Here is a 27,540-nt window from a genome sequence, read left to right as displayed (position 1 = left end):
CTCTCTTGGGTTTTGTCTTAGCTCTTTTCTCATGATCATAGTCCTTTAGGTCCAAGACTGATTGCTTTAGGAAGTGCAAGACCCTGCTTGAATAAGAATCGCTTTTACTCTTCTCCCCATCATGATTGTGAGTGTGAATACTCACTTCTTGTCAGGTGCTATCTTAGCAGTCATTCTCTGGAATGCTTTGCCTGAGTTCATACTTTGATTCTCTCTCCCTTGAACTATTTTAATAATTCCCTTTGTAGTCCACTTGCCTGAAATCTCTTCTCTATTTTGTCTTCATAATGCCACAAAAGTTGGGGATGCAGAACAGAGGTCTGATGATAATCATATTCATCCTCACTGCCCTGGTCTTACTGAATAGTGTCACAGGCAGTCATGCACGCTGTTCAAACCTTGCAGCAACCTGGCCAGTAGGTAGAAGTTTGTTCATGTTGTAGATGAGAGAGTTAACTCAGTTAAGGTAGGTAGGTATACCTGAAATGGTTATCTTTTTCCTTTAATAGATGCTTCTTTACGTCTTTGTCCACCCTTAGTATCATGCAGAAGGGATGTTGTTTCTTCTTCCCTTTTAGTAGTGAGCATCTTAATCCTATGTGGCTCAGCCAAGGGGCAGTGCTGTGTCCAGGAAGACTGAAAAGTCAGTTGTTACTAATCTTTTGTTCATTCTGATTGTGATGATTTGCAGGTCTTTTGTGGTAGGCATTCTTCCCCCTTTTATTCAATCATAAAAATGGTTCTTGGCACAAAATATGTCTTTCCTAGACTGTTTATGCTTTTGGAGAGTGTATATGGGTCTGTTTTTTCTTGCTTGTGCCTCATTTCCAGTGTGCCCATGCTTGTATGACCATTGGATGCAGTTAACCCAGAAGGATTGTGAAAGTGGTGTTCTGTGTGGAATTCTTTGTAGCACAGAGTCCTGTTGTTGACAGGAAGTACTTTTATGTATTCCTCTTGCCAAACACAGGGCTGAGGTCTTATATCAGGTGGTCAAGTGCCATGGGGCAGGATGTGCCTCCTATTTGGAAGAAAGTGCCTGGGGCCACTTCTTCCCACAGGGTCCCGTAGGAATGTGGAAATGTGTGATTGATGACCTGCCCATACAGACATTATGTGAATTCCTGTAGGACAGGTAGAGATGAAGATATACACTGATGTACATTGCCATCAATCAGTGTATATCAGCAACATATGTACAGTTCACAGAAGCAATCATATCCTTGATAGAAATGTGCTTTCCAGATGATTAGAGCGGTATGTTACCCTGCCTTAACATGTACTCAATTTGAGTCACACTATGATCTAACCTTCAGTTAAATAAAATACAGAAGGTTAGGAATAAAATTATTCCACAACTACATGACAAACTTAGATGCATTACTGAATGCAGTTTTGGAATCTAATCTTCATTATATTTATCAAACCTTTATAGTCATTGAATATAATTCCTTAAAGTGTCAATATGTGCATGGAAAAATTAGTGCTGTATAATCTGTTAAACATATGAATACTTAGCTGTCAAACTCTCCTCCCAGTTTTATATTAATTTTTCTTCCCAAGAAATATTTTTTTATTTTTTGAGAGAGAAAAAAAATCACTTTTTTTTTTCTTATAGAAATTTCGAGATTTCTTTAATCAAAATGAAACCAGTGACTCAACCAGGGATACCTGCGTGATCCTTACAGTGGAAGGGCGAACGTTTCCAGTGGATATCTTTTATCTGCAAAGGTTTGATAAAGCTTGCTTCTCCATGCTGGTGTTTGAACAAGGCTTGAAGTGTGGGATGACAGGAAACTGCATCTGCTTCTAGCACTGAGATGATGCAGAGAAGCATGTGTGTCTCCTGTCTCTGACAGGTGTTCCAGAGCCCTGCTCAGCCCCACTGCTGGACTTGGGTCAAATCTTGACCCTGACATGCAGATCTGCTCAGCCTGTGGTCCTTAGCTCAGCTGGAGAGCAAAGTTGTAGAAGTGGTAAACTGGGGTTTGCCAGGATGCCAAGCAAGGATGTACTGGTAGTGGATAAGAAGGGACATCCTAATGCCTGTACCTATTCAGGGTGAACTAGGACCAGAACCTGGTCTAGTGGCTGATAAATCACTTCTCAGTTAAAGATGCCCACCAGGTCCATCCACTCAATCCAGGAGGGAAAGTGAACTGGGAATAGGGTAGGCCTCAGCACTCACTGCAGTCATTGTTTTTTCCTGGCTCAGTATCTGTAAGCATTGATATATTCTTCTTATTTCTTTACAAATACAGCTAAAACGAAGTTCCCTTTTACAGTTTTTGAATGCGGCATCTAATACATACACTATATATGTGTATGTATATATTGAATATCTTTCTCGCAGTAGTAGGGATCAAACCCAGGGCCTTCTGCAGCCTCGCCAAGTATTTTACCACTGAGTTACATGCTTTGCCCTGGGTTACTGTGTTTTATAAAAAAAAAAAGAAGAAGAAGAAGACTTCATATTTACTTTATTTTGTACTAGTTACTACTGGGCAGGCTCAAACTAACTTTCATGAAGTTTTGCTGCCAGATTAGTATGGTAATTATTCTATTATTAATGATCATTTTAATGATGAACTTAGTTAAACATATGTCTTTTCAGTCCTGTTCCAGATTATATCAAATCAACTGTGGAAACTGTGGTGAAAATTCACCAGACAGAGGGAGATGGAGACATACTAGCCTTTCTTACTGGCCAGGTAATTCCATTGGGCCTCTCTGATGAACAAAATTGTTAAGGCAAGAATTAATATAGGGTCTGGCTAGCCATTTATTTCATGATTTTGTAGTTACTAAGTTGCATAAAAAATTGTTGAGTTACCTACCAACTAGAGATCAAGGAACCATTATTTCCTTCCTCCTGTTCTGTCTATAGAGGGTTAACTTATAGTCTATGGGTATTAGCTAATTCTAAGAAGAAATAGTTGAGTCAGTAAGCTGTTGGGTGGACCAACACTGAATGTTGGTGTATTTTATTGCTGCACATTGCCACCACATGCTTCTATGCTGGTGTGGCCTTCCCGGCTCATCCTGGAGGTGGGAAGTGACCATATTACTGGAAAAACAACTGAACAAGTCTAGTGTTCCCTCTGGATTGCAGTACTCTTCAGAACTCCCCTCCAGCTGTAATATTTTCCACTGTGAGACATTTTCCACAGTTAGTAATCTTTCTGCGGAAACAATATAATGATTTTATAGGCCACGACTTGTTCCTGTTCTTGAAATGCTTTGTTTGCCCACACACATAAATAAGCTGAGTAAAATTATCATTGTTTTTTATTTATTGGGAGCTCTTCACTTAACTGAAGACAGTTTGGTTTCACTAGTTAATATTACAGTTACAGACTTTTACCCCTTTGGGTACCATACTTAATACTATTTGCTCAACAATCAGCCAAGAGGGATGGGTGGCAGCAGTTAATTTCCTGAACTGACCAGCATTAAAACTGTGATTTCTCAACGATATGTGTTTTTATGTGATAAAATGATGGGTCTCAGCTTCCTGGGGTTCTTCGTTCAATGTTTAGGAAGAAGTAGAAGCTGTTGTGTCTATGCTGATTGAGCAGGCCCGAGCCCTGGCTCGCACTGGGATGAAGAAACACCTCCGGGTTCTCCCCATGTACGCAGGGCTGCCTTCCTTTGAGCAAATGAAAGTGTTTGAAAGGGTGTCACGAAGTGTCAGAAAGGTGAGACTCCCCTGGTGGGTGACCAGTGGTGTTTGTAGCCACTTCTAGTCATATTGGCAGGCTTTTACCATCGGTACCACAAAGTCTATATTATTGATTTTTAAAAATTGAAGTGAAGCTTGCTAAACAAGAATGTGTCATTCAGGGTGGATACAACATGGCCCTTCATGTTCTAGAATAAAAAAGACCTGCAGGTCACTGCCTCGGGAAAAAAAAAAAAAAAAAAGAATGTGTTGTCCAGATTTCAGTCCCATGTTTCTAGACCTCTTAGATCTAAAAGCACATAGGCCATAGAAAGGTCACTCTGACAGTGATGATCAAAGTAGATGACTTCTCTTCTATTGCCAAATTTTTCTCATGACCTAAGAGACGGTCATGGTGGATTGTGATCAGTGAGGAATAATAGATAAAATTTTTACCAGTGTTTCTAAAGCACCTATGTTAAGTACCATTTTGCCTATAGAGCCAAGTTTAAATCAATTAATTCAAGGTGTGGCTACAAAATATTTAGCCTTGAAATTGGGTTGGGGAGGGATGTGATGGGAAAAGGCGTCAGTGGGAGCCAGCTGTGGGAAAAAGTGTCTGTTGATTAAAAGGAGCCAGCTGGTCTGCCTCCTGTTCCTCCCCTCATTGTTTCCCTTTCAGTAGATGACTGTGTAGCAGGTGGCAGAGAATAAAGTAGGTGAGGGTGGTCCGAGGGTCTGCTCTCAATTTTGGCCCTGGGCCAGTGGGCTGTAGCAACCTGAATCTGCCCAGTCAGACATGAACTGCAGCGAACCACCCAGTGCGTTGATGCCACCCTGGAGTTGCTGTGTGCCCCAAAATAAGTTCTTAACCTCAAGTCTCAGTTTATCATGGTTATAAAACATAAATAACACTTTTAGATAGATGATTCTATAGTATAAATCATAACTATTATGTAAAATGTTAGCAGGTTTTTATAAAACGAATTTATAAAAAGTGTCTGAAAAAAGTCCTGAGAGCTCCATATACATCCCCGACTCCTTCCAAGGCAGGTCCCAGTACCTCGCTGTAGCCCAGAGACTGTACTGCAGGCCCTGCTTCTGTCCTCAGGCCCTCCTACCTTTGAAATAAAGCTTCACTTGGATTTCTGGAGGGTTGCAACAGGTCTCAGCCTTATTTTTCAGAGAGGTTCCGTGGCCAGCCGATCTAACATCCCATTGTTATAATGTAGAATGATTACATGCCACATCATAGTAGATTGCTGGATTGTATTTGTAGTCCCTCTCTTCCTCCCTTTTTCCTTCCATTTGGTGAAGAAAAACTCACCTTTGTAGAGGTTTTTTTTTTTCTGGTCCTGGGGTTTGAACTCAGGGATTGTGTGCTGTCCTGAGCCTCTTTGTGCTCAGGACTAGTGCTTTACCACTTGAGCCACAGTGTCACTTACAGCTTTTTTCTGAGTGTTTTATTGGATATAAGAGTCTCATGGACTTTTCTGCCTGGGCTGGCTTTGAACCATGATCCTCAGATTTCAGCCTCCTGAGTAGGTAGGATTACAGGTGTGAGCAACTGGCAACTGACTTGTAAAGTTTTTCTGTTCTAAGTAAAATGTGATTTTTTTTTAAAGGAGGGAGATTGGGAGATATTACTGTAAATAGAAGCGATCTGAGGCTATAGAGATTTGTAGCAGTTTGCAAATATTGGAGGAAAATAAAGACTTTGAATGAATCAGGAAAGATTGAGTAACTCTGTTAGGATGTTATATAGCAGATTTAAAAGGGAGTATACTGTTCCCATCCTCAGAGCAAGAGGGCACAGGACTAATCAGCGACTGAAGCCATTCCCATCAAGCCTAGAACTAACAGCCATTGTCTTGCTGCTCCCAGTGTCCCATGGACCTTTCTCCTGACCACAGTAGGAGTTGGGGAGGGATCTGGGCAAGAACTATACACATTTAGATGTTTATATCTTTTGGGAAGGAAATAGTATGGTTAGGTAACACTGTGTGTTGTGTGTGGGAGAGGCAGACAGCTGGCTCAGGGGGACATTTGCCAGCTTCAGTTATTCTGAGACACCACTGGCCTGGCTTGAGAAATTTAGATCCCTCAATGTGAGCTTCAGCATTTTCCTTCGAGGGGAAAAACAAAACGGAAAGATTCTTCCCAATCCTGATGCATGCTGAGCCAGTTTTCAAGGACTGTCACATAAAAGGGTCATAGTTTAAGGAGCTGGCTTTGAACAGGTATCCTCAGATCTCAGCCTCCTGAGTAGCTAGGATTATAGGTGTGTGCCACCGGTGCCTGGCATAACAGTGTATTTATATAAAGTGAAAAGAACCCAGTGACTTTTCTTCCTACTCTTCTTTTTGTGGTGTGCGTAGGTGATTGTTGCTACCAATGTGGCAGAAACCTCCATTACTATCAGCGGCATTGTGTATGTGATTGACTGTGGCTTTGTGAAACTGAGAGCCTACAACCCCAGGACAGCCATTGAATGCTTGGTGGTGGTGCCAGTGTCCCAGGCGTCAGCCAACCAGCGGGCAGGACGTGGTGGACGCAGCCGCTCTGGAAAGTGTTACCGCCTTTATACAGGTTAGTGCGGCTTTCCTAAAGGGCTTGTGACTTGTAGTTAGCCTGGGCATTGTTATTGAGAAATACTGAACATACTCATCCCTAATGGCAAAAGTTGATGTAAAATTCAGGTCTTGCTCTCAGGGTCCTGTGCCTTTGGGCCTTCACCTTTCTCACTCTAAAAACAGACTTCTTTGCAAGTAGTGTGTTCCACTGAGTCGTCAGCTGCCTGCCAGCTCTGGTCTGGTCTAGTGTCGGGGCCTAGGTCCTTCTGTGGTCTTATAAACCTGTAGCATACATAGGCATACTTACCTTTCCCTTAGCTTAATGTGCTGTTTTTTTGTTTTGTTTTGTTTTGTTTTTTTTGGGTCCGGTCGTGGGGCCTGAACTCTGGGCCTGGGCGCTGTCCCTCAGCTCTTCAGCTCAAGGCTAGCGCTCTGCCACTTGAGCCACAGTGCCACTTCCGGCTTTTTTCTTTTTGCTTATGTGTTGCTGAGGAGTCCAACCCAGGGCCTCATGCATGCAAGGCAAGCGCTCTACCGCTGAGCCACCTTCCCAGCCCGTAATGTGCTGTTTTTTTATCCAGACAGTTTTTTAAAAGGCACATTGTTTCAATGTATTTATCAAAATATTTAAAAAATAATGGTCCTTCCTAAATATAAAAAGAACTCTGCATTACAATGCTGTATGCAGCTGGCCTAGAATCCTGCAGCCTCTTGCTGAAGGCAGAGGAGGACTGTTCTCTGGCTGTGATTGCATTTGACTATCACTTTGATATCAGACAGTTCTGCTTTCTATCCCCAGAGGAAGCCTTTGACAAGTTGCCTCAGTCCACTGTCCCTGAGATGCAGCGCAGCAACTTGGCTCCTGTCATCCTACAGCTGAAAGCACTGGGGATTGACAACGTGCTCAGGTTCCACTTCATGTCGGTGAGTCCAGCCTTTGGTCTGGAGACATTTCAGGGTGATACCAAATACTGTGGCTGGACACACCAGCTCTCTTTTTCCATTGCTTGGCTCAGATGTTGTTTGCCTAACACTCAGACAAGGCACAACTGTGGCTACAGTTCCTGTTTTTAGGTAGTTCCTGTTCTGCCCTGTTCTGTCTGTTGGGGGACAGAGACAAGAGAGTGGGTGATTACAGAGCAGTGTGCTCTGTATTCTGAGAGACAAAGGAGGAGACTTCCACCCTATTAATCATATCTGAGGCAAAATCTGGATTCCAAGTGGGATTTTACCAGCTTGGGAGTACAACTCGGTATGACCAGTTTTATTTCTATTGATTTCCTAAGGCAGGTTGGAGTGGAATTACTGGGCCTAAGGACCAGAGTCCTTTTGTGGGCTCTTGATATGTAGTCTGATCGCTGTACCATGTCTTCAGTAGTGCATGCTGGCCTGGTGCTGGCATTTCCATCCTGCTGTATATTATCTTTTAGACTTTCGCTGTGTGATTGGTGAGAACAGAGATGGAGGTATTATCTTTACCTACTTTCTGTTTGTTCCTCATAAAGTAAATTAAAAAAAAGTTTATTGGACACTTGTTATTTCATTTGAAGTTTTGAGCTATTTAGAATTTGGGTTTATTAGTGACTTTTTTTTTCTTTTTGGCCAGTCCTGGGGCTTGAACTCTGGGCCCGGATGCTGTCCCTGAGCTACTTTCACTCAAGGCTAGTGTTGTACCTCTTGAGCCACAGCACCACTTCTGGCTTTTTCTGTGATTAATTGGAGATAAAAATCTCATGGACTTTCCTTCCCTGGCTGGCTTTGAACTGTGATCCTTAGATCTCAGCCTTCTCAGTAGCTAGGATTACAGGCATCAGCCACCAGCACCCAGCTATTAGTGATTTTTAAAGAGTCCTTAACTATTATAGACATTACTTTTTAATATTTCATATAAATGTTTTTCCTGTTATTTTACTGCTTTTTTGAGGTACAGATGTCTTAAACATATGAGACCTTTCTGCCTTTGTCTTTATGATTTTTATAGTTCTCTTATACATATGAAGCACTAGTTTAGTTACCATGTTTTCACTCACACTTTCTGGAGTATAAGTGTGCTTGCTGGCTGTTTTAGCCTGCTTGTGTTGGTATATGGTGTGATGAGTTTGGGTTTTGGGGTAAGAAACTCCCTGCTGTTACATCATGGTTAACTAGGTGAATAATACAATGCACAAATGCCAGCCCCTCAAATAAAGTAATTGTGTGCTTGCTGTAAGCATAGAGAAAGTGTCCCCTTTGACTATTGCTTGATAGGAGATGATACTAGAAAAAAGAAAACAAACATAACATAGGCAAATTTAATGAGAAGTCCCACATCTAAGAGTAAAGGAAAACTTGGCAGAAATGACCTGTCAATATCTTAAAGAATACAAAGAGCTTTCATCATGTATCATCTAGAGTAGCCCAGAAAGGCCATAAGGGGAGAAGCAGCACAAGCTGTAGACTGGCATTAGGGTATATTCCTTCTCCAGGTTACAGAGAGGAGCAAACTAGCCTAGTCATAAGATCTGATGTCACTCTAACTCAGTGATCAAATACTAAGGAGTGGGCTGGGATGTTGCTGGGTGGTAGAGCACTACTACCTAATGTGTGCAAGGCCCTGGGTTTCATTCCCAGCACTGGAAGAAAACAAAGCATGAGGAAGAGTGGCAAAACCTGAAGCAGGTGCAGTGGGAAGCCCTTCCCCCCTGCCCAGTGCCCCTTTGCTGCTGGCCGTCCTCATGAAGGGTGACCTCATGATGGTGGGGTTTTTTTTTTGTTTTTTTTTTTTTAACCATTGGAACTTTCTCCTGAAGAAATAATTCAAAAGAAGAAAAAAGTGTAGATGATCATGTTTATAGCACTGTTTTATATAACATTAAAAATTAGGAAAAAAAATGATGAAAGTACTAACAAAACTTCTGGACAATTAAAAAATGAAAAAAATACAAATGTATCCTTATATATTCTGGCTATTTCTTCATGCGTTATTATTTTTTGTAGTTGAATCAAAGACATGTATAATTTTTATATTTAAGACTGCCACTTAAAGTAATGAAAACCTAGAGGCAGCTCACTTGCCCCTAGCAAGGAAATTGACTTCCCTATAGAGTAGGAAGGTGAAGGAGCATTGTATAGCTCTCCCAAGTAATTATTTGGGGGGTTTTTGTGGGTGCAAGCAACAGGGAAAACAGGCATATATACAGAGAGAAAAACAAAGTACACACACTGTATTCCAAATATGTGAATGCTTACTTATGATCCTCAGTAAGATGTGGTCTTAGTGAATGCTTCATGGTAAATATCTGTTAAATGAAAGTAACAAGGATATATGGTTTTTGTGGGGGTTGAAAGGAATATGTTTTTTTCCTCCTATAGTTTGTTTCTATGTGCTTTGTTTGAATATTTTGATTTCAAGTACTTGTACAAAGGAGTTGCCATTCAGCAGAACAGTTTAGTTTTTTTATGATATTTGAAATAGGGTCAGGATTGCAAGAAGTCAAAGAAGACCTTGTTAACTTTGTTTTGTCATTGTTAATGCTGGAATTGGAGCTTTGCATCCTGTTGTGTCCTGTGACCTCAGTGTAGCAGAAGGTCCTGTGAGGGTTTGAAGGCCTGCATTTTTGTGTTGGGGCTTGTAGCTCTGTGAGGGAGAGGCTGGTGGGCCGATGGCAGGGTTGCTCAGCAGTGATGTATTCAGAGCTGGCGGGCAGTAAGCTATTCAGGGTTGTTTCCACCCTCCTGAGTTTGCAGTGTACCTGCGTAGGCAGTCATTACAACTCTGGAAAGTTTGGCTTTGTTCTTGGGCAAACAAAGTAGGTTTGGTAGAGTGGAAATAGACTGTGCCACTGACTGTTCAAATGTCTCTTACTGATTGTACTTTCCTGTCTATAAAGTTGAGCTTACATTTATCACATGAATGCATTTCGAAGAAAAGTTAAGCAGGTCAAGAGAGTACTATTCTTACCTGACTTAGTAGAAATCAAGTAATTTAGGAGAATGCCCTTACTCAGTGCTTAGTAAAGATTTGTAGAGGGAAGGTCACAATATAAGCTTGGCTTAACTGGAGAGTATCTAGCATCCTCTGTTACTTTCAGAAATTCAAAGAAAATACTGTTTTGCGTGCGTGCGTGCGTGCGTGCATGTGTGCGTGTGTGTGTGTGTGTGTGTGTGTGTGTGTGTGTGTGTGTGTGTGTGTGTGTGTTAGTCCTAGGGCTTGAATTCAGGGCCTGGGCTGAACTGAAAAAAAAAAACAAAAAAAACAGCCTTTTTGCTCAAAACTAGCACTCTGCCACTTGAGCTACTGCTCCACTTCCAGCTTTTTTGGTAGTTAATTGGATATAAGAGTCTCATAGGCTTTACTGTCTGGGCTGGCTTTGAGCCTTGATCCTTAGATCTCAGCCTTCTGAGTAGCCAGGATTACAGGTGAGACCAACACCCATGCCAAATAATCCACCGTAGGCAAAGCTTGGAGCTGGACTTTGGGTGGTAGAGGTAAATGGGTGCTGTAGTATTGGGGGCTGCCAGGGTTAAGACTATAAAGTCAAGGTAGAGGTGTCTAGGGAGAGCTTAGGAAAATGAAGAGGAGAAGAGATGGGAGCATCCTCCTGATGAGTGGAGGATGAGGGAGGGCCATATGGGGAGCAGCTAATGTAGCTGGGTTTTTGAGGCCAAACAGTACCAAGGTTGCTGAGAAGGCAGGAAGCATATGTCAAAGGCGTCCCCAGCAGTAACAGCATGGGGGCTGGAAGCACTGGTGCATGCTGGAGGGAGAGGGGATTTGAGCCAGAAGTGGTCAGTTTTTTGTTCCTTGCACAGAGAAATTAATTTAGGATGATTTTTATGTGTTTTACAGCCCCCTCCAGCACAGTCGATGGTTCAAGCTTTGGAGTTACTCTATGCTCTGGGAGGTAGGCCTGCTTCCCTTATTATATGTTCTCCTATGAGATGAGAGCTAGGTGGATTCACAGTAGGGTTCTTAGTGTCTTTGGGAATGGGGTTGTTTCTTCTCATATGGCTATAATTTACTCTATTGAAATAGAATTTGAGACCATAATTAGAGTAAAAGCTACTTATAACAATTTATAAAGCATACCAGTATGTGAGTACTTGGGTGGTATTTGCAGAATGTAAGTTTCAAGTTTTTATGTAGCCGTAGTGCTTTGTATTACTTGTGCTTTTAGTGTCATATCTAAGATAACATTGCCTTAGAGCCTAAAGTAGTAGCTCAGTGGTAAGCAGAGTGTTTAGTTTATATGAGAGCCTGGGTTCACACCCATCACCCAAACACAAACCAGCCAAACCCCCAAACAACATTGTAAGGACTGGGGGTGTAGATCAAGTAGTAGAGCACTTGCCTACTAAGCGTGAGCTGTAGGTTCAATTCCCAGTACACAAACACCAACACCTCCCCATCCCTACACACGCACACGCACATGCACACACACACACAACCTTACCCCCATTCAATTTTACTCCATTGATTTTCTTCAAAGAATTTTATAGTTTTCCTTTACATTTAGGCCTGTGGTCCATTTTAGGTAATTTTTTGCTTGTGAAACCGTTTTCCTTCATTATGTTTATGATGTTTCTCTGGAATATATAGTCAATTGTAGGTTTAAAAGTTCTCTACTGATTTACAAGGTCTTCAGTTTTGTCTGCATATGACCAGCCCAAAATAAATGTGTTGGAGTAAGTTTTTGGATTATCTGTATTGAGATATAAGAAATGTTGACTGTGTAGGATTTTTCACTTGGTTGCTTTTCCTCCAGTCACACAGCAAAAGTTAAAATAGTCCAGTGTGGGAACATACCTATAATCCTAATTTCAGGCCAGCCTAAGACCCTATTTCACCCCCTATTTTTCCCCCCCTTCTCCAAAGTTATACTATTCTTTACTGTCTAAATGAGCTGGAAAATGTGGAGAGAAACCCCAGAAGAACAGCCTTTTCTGTCTCACTCTGAGCACTTGTAGTGTTTGTTTTACTCAGTAACGCAATTGTCTATCTCCTGGGAGTCTTGGGAATGTAATGCCTGTATTGGCAAATGCTAGATGCCAATCAGGAAGATGGGGAATTGGAGGAGTTGGCTCAGTTCAGTAAACTGCTTAGGGGCCAGTTGGATAAACAGGTCTAATGTTGGTACCACATCTGGGATTTGGCCAGGGCTGGGATTTAGAGCTCTGAGAGTTGCTGGCCATATGATGGCACATGTTCTATGTGAAGAATGTGGTGTGAGGTAGGCTGCCATCCTTCCAGATCTGACCTGTTGGGTCCTGGGAGTGGGAGAAGATGTAGACGGTGACTGAACAGTAGCCATAAGGAGGTGGTGGAGAACCTGGAGAGCTGTGGTCTCAGGAGCTGGGGGAGAGTAACTGCCAAAACAGAGGGAGCAGAGCCCAGCACTGCTGAGACAGTGGGAAGATGATTGTGGTGTCTTCAAGCTGTTGGGCCAAGAACAGTGTCTGAAACACAGGAGAGAGGGCTGGCTGTGGGCCAGGGAGAGAGTGGGGGCAGAAGTTACAGGGCTATTGTCTTACAATAATGTCCTTGAGGAGAAGTCACTAGACACAGCAAGCCTTTTTTGTTTTTGTTTGTTTTAGCTGGGCTTTTGGGAACTCAGTGGAAATGTCTGATACTGTGATGGCTCTCTGGGGTCAAACCCAGTTTGGTGATGCCTGAATCATCTTTTGGACACTTTTTTTTTTTTTACATTCATCTTGTATTCTCTTACCATTTGTACATCTTCAACAGAATGGTACATGCCTTCTGATTTCTTTTGTTCTTTTGCAGGTCTGGACAAAGACTGTCGCCTAACTGAACCACTTGGCATGAGAATAGCAGAGTTTCCTTTGAATCCCATGTTTGCCAAAATGCTGCTTGAATCAGGTGGGTAGGGCCTGACAGCTCATGTTGATTTTATTTTGGTATCAGAGGAGTTGTTTTCTTGAATTCTGTGAACCCTGGGAGAAGAGAGCCTAATCATGGTTAAACAACAACAGATAATTTACTTTTGACCAATAGTAGTTGTATATGTTTATGGAATACGATGCAGTGTTTCGATCTATGTGTATAGTGTAGAAAGATTCAGTTGGTTAGCATATCTGTCACCTGACCAACTTATTTTCTCTAGAGACAATGTTAAAAATCTATTGTTTTAACATTACTCTTAACTGTGATTACCATGCGGTACAGTTGATCACCGAAACTTAACTCCTAATCTGAAACTTGGTATTCTTAGAGCAACTTCTCACATTTCCTCATCTCTCCTCCTTTTCCACCTTCTTTCCTTGCAGCCTGTGGTAATCGTCTTTCTACTCTATTTCTGTGAGATAGACTTGGTAGATTTCACACGTAATTGAACCAGCTTGGTGAAAGTTAGCTGTAGTGATTTGGAACAACTAGATGGTCTTAGCCTTCCACAGGAAACAGATCCTGAGTGTGGGGCTGGGAGAATCCATACACAGGCAGGAAACTAGGAAGGCAGCAGGAGAGCAGTTTGCTCTGTCCAGTGCCCTGCAGGGTTGGTTGCTGCAGACTCTTTCCCATGATTCAGCAGGCGCAGCAGCCACACAGTACCATCCTGCCCTTGTTAGGCTTTGGGCTTCCCAGACAAAGGAGCACTTGTGAGAGGCAGGACACTTGTGGCACCTTGCAGAAGGGCCAGGGCAAAGAAACAGGAGAAGGCACACCCCACACTCCCCGTTCCTAGCTTGTGCCAGGATTGCAGATATCCACATGGGAGAGGAGGGAGTAGGTAGGTGTGCGGCTGGCCTGCCCTTGGTGATGGAGCCCTCAGTGTTAGTGCTGAAATGCAGAAGAGCAGCTCCTTTTGCCAAAGTTCTTCATACTGCCATGTATATAGGATATTCTAGCTGGTTGAATGAAGCACTTGACAAAGAAACTCTGGAAGCACTATCTTTACATTTGCATGTGGTACAAAGAAAATACTAGAGGGGCTGGGAAGGTGGCTCAGTGGTAGAGCGCTTGCCTTGCATGCCTGAGGCCCTGGGTTCGATTCCTCAGTACCACATAAGCAAAAAAGAAAAAAGCCGGAAGTGGCTCAAGTGGTAGGGCGCTAGCCTTGAGCTGAAGAGCTGAGGGCAGCGCCCAGGCCCAGAGTTCAGTCCCCAAGACCGGACCCAAAAAAAAAATAAAAATAAAAGAAAATACTAGAAAATGTCCTTCATTTCTTGTAGCTACATTGCTGACATTTTTTTTTTTAAAGTGATGCTGGATTAGAGTGAGGGCCTTGCACATGTACTGAACCTCAGAGCCAAACACAGCCCAGCTTGTTGATTCTTACATAATTGTAAACATACTTTTTATTTTCTAGGAAATTTTGGCTGTTCTCAGGAAATTCTAAGCATTGCAGCCATGATGCAGATCCAGAATATCTTTGTGATCCCTTCAAACCAGAAATCTCAGGCAGTAAGTGCAGTCTCCTTCCCAAGCTGCTCATAGTCTTACTTCATTTTGAGCATCTCTTGTTAAAACTTACCAGAATCTACTGAAGACAAAGCTAGGCAAGTGCTATTGGTTCACATTTTAAGTGTTTCCTGTGTGTATGACATTGTGCAAAGTGCTTTACCTTTACAATTTCATTTTATCTTCAAAATAAACCTTGGATGTAAGTGCTGTTACTGTGTGTGTGTGTGTGTGTGTGTGTGTGTGTGTGTGTGTGTGTGTGTGTGTGTGTGTGTGTGTGTGTGTGTGTGTGTGTGTGTGTGTGTGTGTGTGTGTGTGTGTGTGTGTGTTATATGTTATATGTTACCATATATATCAGGGTCTAGATGCTGTCCCTAAATCTCTTTGTGCTCAAGGCTAGTGCTCTACCACTTGTGGTTTTTGATTGGTTAATTGGAGATAAGAATCTCATAGGGACTTTTCTGCCTGGGCTAGTTTTGATCTGTGATCCTCAGATCTCAGCCTCCTGAGTAGTTAGGATTATAGTGCCTGCTGCTGTTAACATATTTTAAAGATTGGCACTGAACTATTAGGAAACTCCTTCATGGTTGCACAACTGGAATTGGAGGAGCAGGCTTTCATAATCTAGACTTTAACCCTTGCATTGCTGACTTCAGGTGCCCTTTTGGAGAACTGCCACTCAGGCTACTCTGCAGAAACATTGGGGGGGGGTATGTTAGCGGTGTTTCAGATGAAGCATTCAGAGCTAGAACTGAGATGGCCAGACTGCCTAAGACCTGCTTAAATAGGTCGAGTTGGAAAAAAAAGTTTGAGTATTGCTGAGTACCAAGAGGGAGGAGATAGAAGGATGGAGGTGGATCCTGGGGGAGTGGATTGTGCAGGGGAAGGAGCCCTTTCTCAAGGGTTGTCACCTCCTAGAGAGTCCTGTCTACAGATTACGGGGTTTCTTGCCTCCACAGCCCAGTAGTGCCATCTATTTCCTCAGGATTCTTATTTATTTAACTCTTTATTGACCTTCTTAACAGCCCTACCTCAGGACACACAAACGAAGTTGCAAAGGGAGAAAATGGAAGTTCTTATCTCTTTGTCTAAAATTCCAGTAAATGTCCTTTCCCAGCCATTCCCTGATTTCTTTTTCTCCTCTTGACACTTCCTATAGTTTCTTTTCTTCTTGTAGTTCCTTCACTAACTTTTATTCATTATTGTAACTCAAATGCTCACAACAGTGCTTGTTCTAAGGTTAGTGCTTGGCAAAAATCTGCGGAGAGAAAAAAGAAGGGAAGGGTATGTGACACTTACTTCAGGAGAAGAGTTCTGGAGTTAATGAAAAGATTTGCCTTCTTGATGTATCTGTACCTCAATCCCATGGGAACAAATCATCATTCAGGATCTTACAGAAAGAATTCGGTGATGGAGTGTGAAAGGACTGCAGCTAGCTCGTGTTGGCCTTGGGGTGTGGCATAGTCAACCCCTTCCCCCCCCAGGAGCCTACACCATGTTGGGATGGGAGAGAATGCTTCTGAGAGAAACCATTCCGACTGGATCGGGGAAGGCTGAGACAGGGACACAGGCATCCGGTTCTGGTGCCTGGGACTTTATAGTTCATTATTTTCATCCACAGCCATCTTGACAAAGAAGTTTAATTTCCAGATTTTAGAGATAAGGACATTGAGGCCAAGCAGGGTTAAGTAACGAAGCCAAGGGCTTTTAGGAATGCGGCAGGGCTGGGAGCAGTGTGAGCCAGGCTCCCTTCTGAATCCACAGCCATACGCTGTTGATCTTGCAGTGCCTCTCCCAGTCCTAGTACAAGGGGTTTGTGGAGATCAACTTGTAAATGAAGCTTTATTTGTTCCAGATTCGAGTGCACAGGAGATTTGCTGTGGAAGAAGGTGACCACCTCACCATGCTCAATGTGTATGAAGCATTTATCAAAGTAAGCATAGCTGTGGTTCACACACCCAAAACCCAACTTGCAGTGACGTAGGAATTCACAAAAAACCAGAGGAGACCCTCTATTTCATATAGGGATTCTTGCCACATAGTGTTCCTGGAAGGAATACAGGATTCGTTCATTGTTCTTCCTTGGTTGGAGACATGGCACCCTAGTGGTGTGCTGGCTGCTCAGTGCCTACATCCAGTGTCCTCCCAGTCTGTACATCTACTGTGTAGTGGACAGAAAGGCAGCATTTGAAAACACGTCCTGCCACATGGCAGTGTTGAGAACAACTTCAAGTCTTGGATGAACCTTCAAAGTTGTCCCAGCTGCCAAGAGAAGATGCGTAGGCAAGTGTCTGTCATCACATACCTGGACCATATTTGCTACAGTCCGTGTTAACTTTCATCCTTCATGTTCAGTAAAGCCATGAACAAGTAAGAGAGCTTAAAGGTTTCACCAAATATCTTCAAAAGACTGAAGCTGATGAAAATGGTGAAAACAGAAACCTCATATAAAGAAAAGGGAATGATATTTTGTATTTTCACTATTTGTAGGGCTTGAACTCGGCCTGGGCACTGTCCCTGAGCTCGTTTGCTCAAGGCTAGTGCTTTACTACTTTGAGCCATAGTTCCACTTCCAGTTTCCTGGTGGTTAATTGGAGAGAAGAATGCCACAGACTTTCCTGTCTGGGCTGCCTTTGAATCACAATCCTCAGATCTCAGCCTCCAGACTAGTTATGTTTACAGGCATGAGCCACCAGCACCCAGTCTCTTTTGTATATGAAGACAGGATTTATTCTGTAGTAAGGTCAGTGCTGGGATTATAGGTATACACTATCTGTATTTATTTCCCTTTTATCCAGTTCTGGGGATGGAATTAGGCCTCATACTTGCTAGGCAGGTTAACTACTACTTTGGCCATGCCTCCAGCGTTTTCTTTTTGTGTTGGTTATTTTCAAAGTAGAGTTGTTTTATGACAGGGCTAGTCTGGGCTATCTGTGCTTCCCACATTGCTGGGTATGATAGACATGTATCACTGTTTTGTGCCTGGGTTGTCCTTGACTGTGATCTTCCAATCTCTGCCTCCAAATAGCTTGGATCACAGACTTGAGCCATTATGTTTGACTTGTATTCATTTCTTTATTTTTATTTTTACTTTTTGTTGGTCGTGGGGCTTGACCTCAGGACCTGGCCACTGTCCCTCAGCTCTTCAGCTCAAGGCTAGCGCTCTACCACTTGAGCCATAGGGCCACTTCTAGCTTTTTCTGCTTATGTGGTGCTGAGCAATCGAATCCAGGGTCTCATGCATGTGAGGCAAGCACTCTACCACTGAGCCACCTTCCCAGCCTCTATTTACTTCTTAAGATGCTTCTTTTACCAGAGATATGAGAAAGATTTTTCCAGTTAGTGAGTGGCTTTTGGAATAATAAACCCCTATCTCTTTACCAAGACTTATGGATACAGTTAAAATTCTTTTGCTCAAGTTTCCTTTTTTTGTTGTTTGTTTGTTTTTGTTTTTTTTTTTTGTCAGTCGTAGGGCTTGAACTCTGGGCCTAGGCACTGTCCCTGAGCTCTTCAGCTCAAGGCTAGGACTCTACCACTTGCACCACAGTGCCACTTCCAGTTTTTTCTGTGTATGTGGTACTGAGGAATTGAACCCAGGACTTTATGTATGCTAGGCAAGCACTCTACCACTAAACCACGTTCCCAGCTCCTCACCATGTTTTCGCTAGCTGCAGATTGCATTATTATTGGAAAATCCTATATAAATTACATTTTCTTATATTTTTTTTAAACTTTCCTGCCTGGCTTGAGCAGTAATATAATCAAAGACATGGTCATACTTCAGAATGCAGAAGAAAATTAAGGATTACTGGCAGAAAAACCATACTTAGGGGACAAATAAGGAACACTTGGAGATAGTTCCAGCATGTGACAAGAGTCATAAAGTGTAGGCCAAAGCCTACCAAATAATAGAGATTGGTTGAGAGTGAATTTCTGGCAGGTGGCTCTTTCTCATTGGGCTTAGATTGACAGCAGCTTCTGTGTCCTTCTCATTCACTCCTCAGTGCAGAGAGCAAGGGAGATTGTAAATGTAGAGAGATGGGACAAAAACATAACAAAACCAAAGAACCAGATATGACATGAAGTTGTCTCCAGATGATAATGTCTCCCCATATTGGGTCTCAGCTTTCCTAATGCTCTGTCTGTCCTGCCCCATTGTTCTGCAGCACAATAAAAACTCCCAGTGGTGCCAGGAGCATTTCCTGAATTACAAGGGGCTTGTCAGAGCTGCAACTGTGCGAGAACAGTTGAAAAAGCTGCTTGTGAAGTTTCAGGTGCCCAAGAAGTCCAGCGAAGGTGAGTGGGTGTGAAGTGGCCCTGTGGTGACTTCCCTTTCTTTGCTTAGCTGTGGGTTGATAGGTGGTGGCATGGCGTGCTGTCCCTACATCAGGCTTCGCAGCTTGAACTACTTAATCAATGAAAACCTGAAGGTAAAGTTTGTGTTTCTCTCAAGGTGATCCATCCATTTTTTATTTCTGAGGCTTCTTACCAAGATTTTTAAAGCTATGATGGCATATAAGAGTCTTAACACCGACAATGGTGTGTCTACGGGTATGGATTTGTGTTTAAGGCAGAGAGAGCAAGTTCATGTGGAAGTGAAAGGAAAGCCCTGAAAGAAGGGAGACTCTCCGGAGTGAGTGCCAAAGAGGAGTCCACTGGAGTCCTCTCCGAGGGTGGTTATTTTAGTATGGGGCTCCTCCCCTATATCCTCCCCTGGGCTTTGCACTGATTTCTCAATGGCTTGTACATATGCTGTCCTGGCTCTTTTCATTGGTTAAGTGGGAACCCAGGGCATTATGGGAAGATGTATTTGAATGGGAACCCAAGTTATCATGGGAATAAGAAGCATCATGACAGGCCAAATATTATCTGCCACATTTATGACCACTACGTTTTATTTCTACCTTCACACATCATACAATTAATATAATGATGGTCATTGCAAGAAAATTAATTTAATTGAATAAAGTTCACGGCTATTACATACACATCGTATTTTCTTTTCAGATGCAAGTGTTAATAAAGCAAAACCATGTGTTTAGTGTAGGTGGTCACCTGGGGTAAGGCAGGTAGTCCCGTGTCATGTGGTCTCTGGCCTGTAGCACTGGTCACGGTGGCTGTGGAAGACATGGTAGGGTGGACTAGTGTTGGGCTCTGCAGACTTCTCTCTTTCTTCTCCCTCTGTGAGGCATAGCGGTTGTGCCCTGAGTGGGTGGAGTTATGGGAAAGGCATCATTCAGGATAACACAGCTGATAGTCAGCAGAGCCCAGTTGTTGCTGCTCATCAGCCTACATTTTGGAGGTGACATATCTGTGCATCTGTTTAGCAGCAGTTCCTTTTTTTGTGTGTATGGTGTGGGTGTGTACGCAGTACTGGGGACTTAAACTCAAACACTCATGTTCTCAGTTTTTTTGTTCATGGCTGGTGTACTACCACTTGAGCCACACCTCCCGTTCCAAGTCCTCCTGATAGTCTTAATTATGTCTTAGACGCTCAGCCACATTCTCAACCCTACAAGTTTTCTGCTATCATTTTTTGAGTGCCTCTAGCAGGCCAGTTAGTGTTCTGTGTTAATGTTATTTTATTTGTTTGGTGTGGGGGTTTGAACTCCAGAGGCTTGTGTTGTTCCATGTGAGCCATACTCTTCCAGTCCTAATGCTCACAGCAGCTCTGAACTGTGTGCTGCTGTGGCTGCATTTTATAGATGAGAATCATGAGGCTCACTTGCTGAAGTATACACACAGTGAGTGTAATGTGCAGGCAGTTTTATTTCAGGGCCTTATTTTGTCCAAGAGCAAGAACCAGGTCTTTTGTCATTTCTCAGTCACCTGCTCTTAGCATAAAGGCAAATATGGGCTGCCTCGGATTGTGCTGGCGGACATTTATTTGGCAAGGAGAGACACAAGGCTGGGCTGGTTCAGGCGATGAGCAGCCTGGAGGCATGAGGGAGGGCAGTCAGGCCTGGATCCTGTGCATTCCAGCACAGGCCTGAGCATGCAGAGCCTAGAGCCAGAGAGCATGTCATCATCACTGTTGCTGCCTTGGGCAGGTGATCCAGATCCCGTCCTGAGATGCATCGTCGCGGGATTCTTTGCGAATGCAGCCAGGTTTCATTCTACTGGAGCTTACAGGTAACATGATACTTCCTGACGTCATTTGTAAAGGGGAGTCTTTAAAGTGACAAAAACAGAAATCAATGGGCAAACAAAAGAAATCAGATTATTTTGAATTATACCATGCCTCCTTCCAGAACTGATTAGAAGATAGCTTTACGCAGATTATTTTAACTCTGCAAGGGGCTCTAAATACTCAGTGTGTCCACATGTTGCATAAGGTGACAGTTCTAACCATGGAATTGTCAGACTGCAGGAAGCCATTAATCTGCTTTCTCAGGGAAGTTATTTTACCATTGAGTAGTTTTGTCTTTAGAGTCCTTTAGGCCCTAGACACTGGTACATTGTGCTCAGGATGTCTTGGAGCTGGGCAAGTATCTTTTCCTGCAGCCTTAGTTCTTCTAGTCCTTTTTCCAGGTACACAGGAAACTGCCTGTCGCCAATGCCTTTACCATATTCAAATACAGTGAAAGCCAAAGTGTACTTAGACTGTCTTCTCCAAGCTAAATGTTCCTAGTTTGTTGGAATTGCTACTTGACGTCTGCCCCTCCTGACCATTGGCTTAATGTGGTCTCATAACTTACTGTTAGCTATGAAGTTTAGCCATCATTTTATCATTGGATTTTTTTTCTCCTACTTTCTCTGCTGTTGTGGATAGGACTCATAACCTTGCACATGTTAGGCAAGTATTCTACCACTGAGCCACGTAAGAGTAGACAGGCCTGTTGCCAAGGCTATGAACTTGGAATTTTTCTGCTTTGGCTGCCTACTAAATAGCTGGGATTACAGGCATACGTCACCATACCTGGCTCTTTCCTTATCCCTAATAAAAGGCTTTTTTTCTGAGTTCTTTTTTGGATTTCCTCTCATTTTTTTGCCGTTAGTCTTTTCTTTGGAAGGCTGTACTTTTTTTTCCCCCCTCAGAAAATATTAGACTCTGTTTTCTGACAAGTTCCCTTTCCCAGGACACTAAACTTCTGTTAAAGGGTCCAGAATTCAGTGAATGTTTTTAATTTTGGCAGCCAGATCTGCTCAATCTAGTATGCTGGAAGCTGTGTGAACATTAAATCGAGGCATGTACCTTGTCTTTAGTGAACTCTCATTAGTCCAGGTCAGCGGTCTAGCTCCTTAGGGCTGCTGCCTGTCCTGGGGGGGTGGGGGGGCTCTGCCACCTTGATCTCTGTGTGGAGGCACCCCTTCTTTTTGGGAGGGGAGACCCCTTTTGGAGAGGCCTGAGCTCCCCCAGTCAGTGCCAACTTGGGCATTTTGATTGTCTTTCTCATTTTAAGAGTGTCACTTAGCCATGGTGATGGGCTTTTTACAAATTTCATCAGTGTCCTCAACAGAAATAGGGGTTATGTGAAAGGCTCTGGCCAGTCATTTTTTTGGAGATGAAATTTAAGGTGGTCATCTGGCTTTGTGATGGGGCCAGCAGGACACCTGGCAGACAGACCCAGTGCCCACAGAAACACACATATTATTCATGCCTGGTGATCTGCTCTTGCTGGTAGTTATGTGCACAGTTAATAGTTTGAATTAAATTGAATCAAATCTGAGACAGAATTGGAAGTAATACATGTTTCAGAGAATCTAATAATCCCACACTGAGTTCACTTTTTCCACCATTTCAACTTCCTCTGTGGTCTTTAACCTTAATATTTAACTGGCTGTACTAGGAAAGCTTATAGAGACTCACATTGTTCTTTCTGACTTGAAGGGAATTGTTGGGAAAGAACCTGCAGATTATAAACACACACACACACACAGAGGCAGATCACTGTATTCTGATTTTTCTGCACACCCACACATTGCTCTTCTCTTTTCTCCATGATTTATTCTTCACTTTAAAGGTGGGGGTGGCTGCAGGTGGCATTTACCCTTGGTGCATATTTTGATAATGTTAAAAACTGGGAAAGCTGGGTGCCAGTGGCTCACAACTGTAATCCTAACTACTGAGATCTGAGGATTGTGGTTTGAGGCCAGCCCAGGCAGGAAAGTCTGTGAAACTCTTATCTCCCAATTAACCACCAGTAAACCGAAAATGGAGCTGTGACTCAAAGTGGTAGAGTGGTAACCTTGAGCGAAATAGCTCAGGGACAACACTCAGGCCCTGAGTTCAAGCCCCATGCCCAACAAACAAAACAAAACTGTGGTCTTGTGAAGTGCCTTAGACAAATTGTGTCTTCCAAGGACTATCCGCGATGACCATGAGCTGCATATCCACCCCGCGTCCGTCCTCTACGCAGAGAAGCCGCCACGCTGGTAAGTCCCTCTGCTGCCAGGTGAGGCCAGCCTGCCTGCCTGCCTTGAAGCAGGTCACCACAGGGTTCCCAGAGCAGGGTCCAGGGCCTGGAGTACAGGTGCTCCCCAGGGTTGGTGGACTTGGTGATTCTGCTGAGCCGCCCTCAGGGTCTCTGATCTTACAAAGCTCCTTTAAGCAAACAGTGGTGTGCGATGAGCTCTGCACCCAGCACAGCCAGCATAGGTGATGTCAAGAAGGTCCGGTTGCAGTCCAGCTGGAGATGGCTTTGCCAGAGGAGTGTTGGAAATGCTGTGGATGGCTCCTCTATGGAGGACAGACAGAAAGGACTTTAAAGGGCTTTTAGTCTGAGGAGTCGATGGGGAACGCATGTCAGTAGGAGCAAAGCCCGTGTCTGGGGGTTGGACATCACTGTTACAGCTGGCAAGCCGACCCTGTGTCAGTCTGAAGCATTGGCTGGCAAGGAAGGGAGAAGTGCAGAGGTGGGGGAAGGCAATGTTTCTTTAAAAGTAATTTGTCAATACTGTATTTTACAGAAATATTGATTGGCAATGTGTCAGGACAGTGCCGGTGGTTCTTTACCACTGACAGACCTGGGAAATAGGCAGGGGCATGCGTGCATAGATAGAGGGTAGAAAGACCTATTGCAGGATGGCTGGTGTATTTTCGGGTTTTATGGTTTGAAGAACACTCCGGAAGCTCAATATCTCCTAATGTCCCCTGGCTCCTGAGTTTTAGGTGAGGCTTTTTCCTTTGACAGGTCTGTACACCCTTGTAACTTGAACTCCAAATAAGATACAAAGTATTTTCATCACTTTGCGAAGTTCCTTTGTGTCTCTTTAGAACCATTTCCCAGTCCTTTTCATAATCAGACAAGCCTTTGCCTGTGTTAATGCGCTTCCTAATTGAGTCCTTAAGTTCTTTTCAGAGCTCCATAAATGTGGACTAAAGCTTCTTTGTGGGTGATTGTGGTGTCTTAGGAGCCCTGTGGGGTGTATAGCTCATTTGTAAAGCACACTGTGACACTGTGTGATGCCCCCTCCCCCTGTTCCCCCTCCCCCTACCCCCGGCCAAGAGGCTCAGAGAGCAGCCTGAACACCCGTGCTTGCTACAGGGCCTGTGCGGAGCACACACCAATAAATGCAGGAGGGCCCTGCAGTCATGCCTCTTGTTTGTTTCAGGGTTATCTACAATGAAGTCGTGCAGACCTCCAAGTATTACATGAGGGATGTGACCGCCATAGAATCTGCCTGGCTGCTGGAGTTGGCTCCACACTTCTACCAACAAGGAACGGTAGGGTAAACCATCTACCCAGCTGCTGTAGCAGCCCCCTCCTGTCGAGAAGTATATGCTGCCTCTCCAATTCAGTGCCTAGTGTTGGTCAGGTACTACTGAATACCCAAACATTCCAGCTGAAAGCACTCACTCATGTGCTTCACAAGGAAGACAGTGAAAAACAAGTCCCTCCAACTTCTTAAGGAAAAAATAGCTCCAGCCCTTCTTTCTCCCTTCACTTCTCAAAAGCACGCCTAAAGAAATCCTCTCACATTTGTTTCTCAGACTGATTTTTATTAACATCTATTAATTGTACAAAGGGGTTTTATTGTGGTATTTCCATATGTGCATGTAATGTACTTAGATCATTTCACTCCCTGCTCTTTCCCCTCCTCCTTCCTTAAACAGGTTATAATGAATTTCATTATTCTGCTTTCATGCATGCACCATCAGAGTACTTTGATCATCCCCCTCATCCTCTCCGTCAGCCTGCCCATCATATACTGATTCCCTTCTTCCAACCAGTCCCCATGTTACACTTCTGTCACTCAACATGGACTTGCTTTCAGAACAGTCACTGCCCAGAGGCCAAGTGGGTGCCAGCCGCCGCCACAGGTGCTGGTTGAAACCCTTGGGCAATGAATGCTGAGCAGCGGGACTGTCACCTTTGTCACACCTTCCTGGCGTGGCAGCCCCAGTGGTACCAGTGGGCTTGTGAGATTTGCACGATACTTTATAGCTTTGTGTTCTTCATTTCTGCCAACGTGGTCCTTTCATTATCATTCACAGGCCTCCACTCTTCTAACAAGATTGGAATGGAAAGGCAGTGTTATATTTGGAAGGCTGACAGATAAATTAGAGTTCACAAATTTCCTGGCTTCAAGTGGCTCTAGACTCAGTCTTTGTGGTCTGCACTCTGCTTTTAATTTGCATGTTTATTTGCTGTAGTTACTGATGTGGTTAGGTTTAAGCCTGCTACCTTGCTGTTTTTCCTTCTTTGACAAATCCAACTATGTCCTTTGTTTCTCTTCAGCCATACCCTCAGTCTGTTTTTAGTTTAATTTTACTTTTAGTTCGGTTTTCAGATAAGGGTATTATGGCCAGACTGGCCTTGAATTGCAGTCTTCTCATCTCTTTCTCCAGAGTAGCTGGGATTATAGGCATGAATTACCATGCCTGGTTTATTTTAAAAAAAATTTTTTTTAATTGTAAAGATACTATATAGAGGGAATACAGTTAGGTGAGTACAGTAATGAGTACATTTCCTGTCGCTGGTTTATTTTTTTATTTTTTGGTCGGTCGTGGGGCTTGAACTCTGGGCCTGGGCGCTGTCCCTCAGCTCTTCAGCTCAAGGCGAGCGCTCTACCACTTGAGCTATAGCGCCACTTCCGGTTTTCTGGTGGTTTATTGGAGATAGGAGTCTCACAGTCTCTCCTGCCCGGGCTGGCTTTGAACCACGATCCTCAGATCTCAGCCTCCAGAGTAGCTAGGATTACAGGCGTGAGCCACCAGCGCCCAGCTGCTGGTTTATTTTTTGAGATAGGATCTCACTAAGTTTTGTCCAGCCTGACCCCAGAGAGCCTCCTGTCTTCATATCTTAATAAAGCTGGGATTATAGGCATGTATCACTGCCCAGCCTAGATTTTTTTCCTTTATTTTAGAATGTTGATTAAACAGTTTTTGGCAGTCAGTTGATTTATCGGCATATCATTTTTATTCTGTTGAGTCTTTTTTTTGGTTGATCGTGGGGCTTGAACTCTGGGCTTGGGTGCTGTCCCTCAGCTCTTCAGCTCAAGGCGAGCACTCTACCACTTGAGCCACAGCACCACTTCCTGTTTTCTAGTGGAATATTGGAGATAAGAGTCTCATGCACTTTCCTGCCCAGGCTGGTTTTGAACCGTGATCCTCAGATCTCAGCCTCCTGAGTAGCTAGGATTACAGGCATGAGCCACTGGTGCCCAGCTTCTGTTGAATCTTGACTCCAGTCACACACATAAGACCCAGCTTTTTTGAGCACAGTGCATGCCGTGTACAGCCGACCACTCAGCCAGACTTCAGTGTGGACCTCTGGGACTCCTTTACACAGCCCTGTGAAGCCCAGGCTTTCTCTGCACTCACCCCTTTTGCTTTTTTGTTGTTGTTGTTGTTTAGAATTTGTTGATCTATGCCAAGGTTTGGCGAACTAGCTCTTCTGTGTTTCCATTTTCATGATTCATAGCCTGCACAAGGTACTGCTCAGGGGCGCCATGAAGCCCTAGGCTCCATCTCCAACACTAGGAATAAACTAAACTCTTAAGAGAGAGCTAGAGAAAGAGAAAAATCCCGGTGCTGTTTGTTTTCCAGTGCCTAAGTAGAGTTGTTCGGCTGTTTTTTCCCTGGGTCATTGCTGTTTGTAGCCTGAGGGGAGGTCTGAACCCTCTTACTCCATCCGGGCTGGAACTGGGCTGTCCTTTGTATTCTAACCAAGATCTCAACTGAATCAAACCAAAATCTGAATCCTGCATATTAAAAGTGTAAGACTTAGGCTGGTTGCAGCAGCAGCTCCTATGTGCTGGGAAGTTGAGTCAGGAGGATCACTTGAGCTCAGAAGTACAAGGGAAGCCTGGCAATATGGTGAGACCCTGCTTTCAGAAGAGATTCCACATTGACTGAATTTCTGGTTTCTCTAGAAAAACATGTCCTGTACTTGGAGACAGAGCCTGGAGGACTAGTTTTTGAGGTTGGCCTAGATAACATAGCTAGATTCTATCTCAAAAAGAGAGAGAGAGAAAAAAAAATCTAGTACCAGTGGTCTGAATTCCCTGTTTGGTGGCAATCAACAGGGCTGAGGTGGTTGTTAGTACTTTCTAGGTGCCAGACTATTTTCTGTGTTTATTCAACCAGCTCAAGTCTTGGGGACATTGGAGTTTGTGGCTCTGTGAAGGACAGTTCTTCTCACCCTCATCCTCTGTTGTAACAGAGCAAGGGAGATTGCCCTACTGTGTTTAATCCATAGCCAACCAGACAAAAAGCAAGTGAGACCTGTTGCAGTTTCAGATATTCAGCTGCAGAGTGGATCGCCTGCAGGAGCTGAGAAAAACACAGAGTGCTGTCTCTGCTCTGTGGAGCTTATCAGAGTTAACTTGTGTGGCAGAAAAGCAGACTTCAGGCATCCCAGAGAAATGATGAGAACTACACATAGCCGTGGACTGCAGACAGTGGGGGACAGAAGCGCCTGTTAGAGTTACAGAATGCAAGGACTTAGAGAAGGCTGGGCTGG

General features: G+C 43.6%; 1 protein-coding gene across 1 annotated transcript in view; it reads left to right on the top strand.

The window, feature by feature from the left end:
- Positions 1–27,540, top strand: part of LOC138816358 (probable ATP-dependent RNA helicase DHX35) — a 56,908-nt gene that overhangs the window by 25,930 nt on the left and 3,438 nt on the right. The window contains exons 9-21 of the mRNA XM_070006076.1: positions 1,619–1,731; positions 2,615–2,711; positions 3,540–3,698; positions 6,040–6,250; positions 7,034–7,158; positions 11,063–11,117; positions 12,998–13,093; positions 14,541–14,635; positions 16,488–16,565; positions 18,799–18,928; positions 20,683–20,764; positions 22,937–23,008; positions 24,188–24,299. Coding sequence (XP_069862177.1) covers positions 1,619–1,731; positions 2,615–2,711; positions 3,540–3,698; positions 6,040–6,250; positions 7,034–7,158; positions 11,063–11,117; positions 12,998–13,093; positions 14,541–14,635; positions 16,488–16,565; positions 18,799–18,928; positions 20,683–20,764; positions 22,937–23,008; positions 24,188–24,299 — 1,425 coding nt within the window. The remainder of the gene's footprint in view (positions 1–1,618; positions 1,732–2,614; positions 2,712–3,539; positions 3,699–6,039; positions 6,251–7,033; positions 7,159–11,062; positions 11,118–12,997; positions 13,094–14,540; positions 14,636–16,487; positions 16,566–18,798; positions 18,929–20,682; positions 20,765–22,936; positions 23,009–24,187; positions 24,300–27,540) is intronic.

This window comes from Dipodomys merriami, unplaced genomic scaffold, assembly GCF_024711535.1.
Source record: "Dipodomys merriami isolate MVZ:Mamm:240054 unplaced genomic scaffold, mDipMer1.0.p SCAF_692, whole genome shotgun sequence".
NCBI lineage: Eukaryota > Metazoa > Chordata > Mammalia > Rodentia > Heteromyidae > Dipodomys > Dipodomys merriami.
The sequence above is the reverse complement of the archived record's forward strand: the minus strand, read 5'-3'. Positions and strand labels throughout refer to the sequence as shown.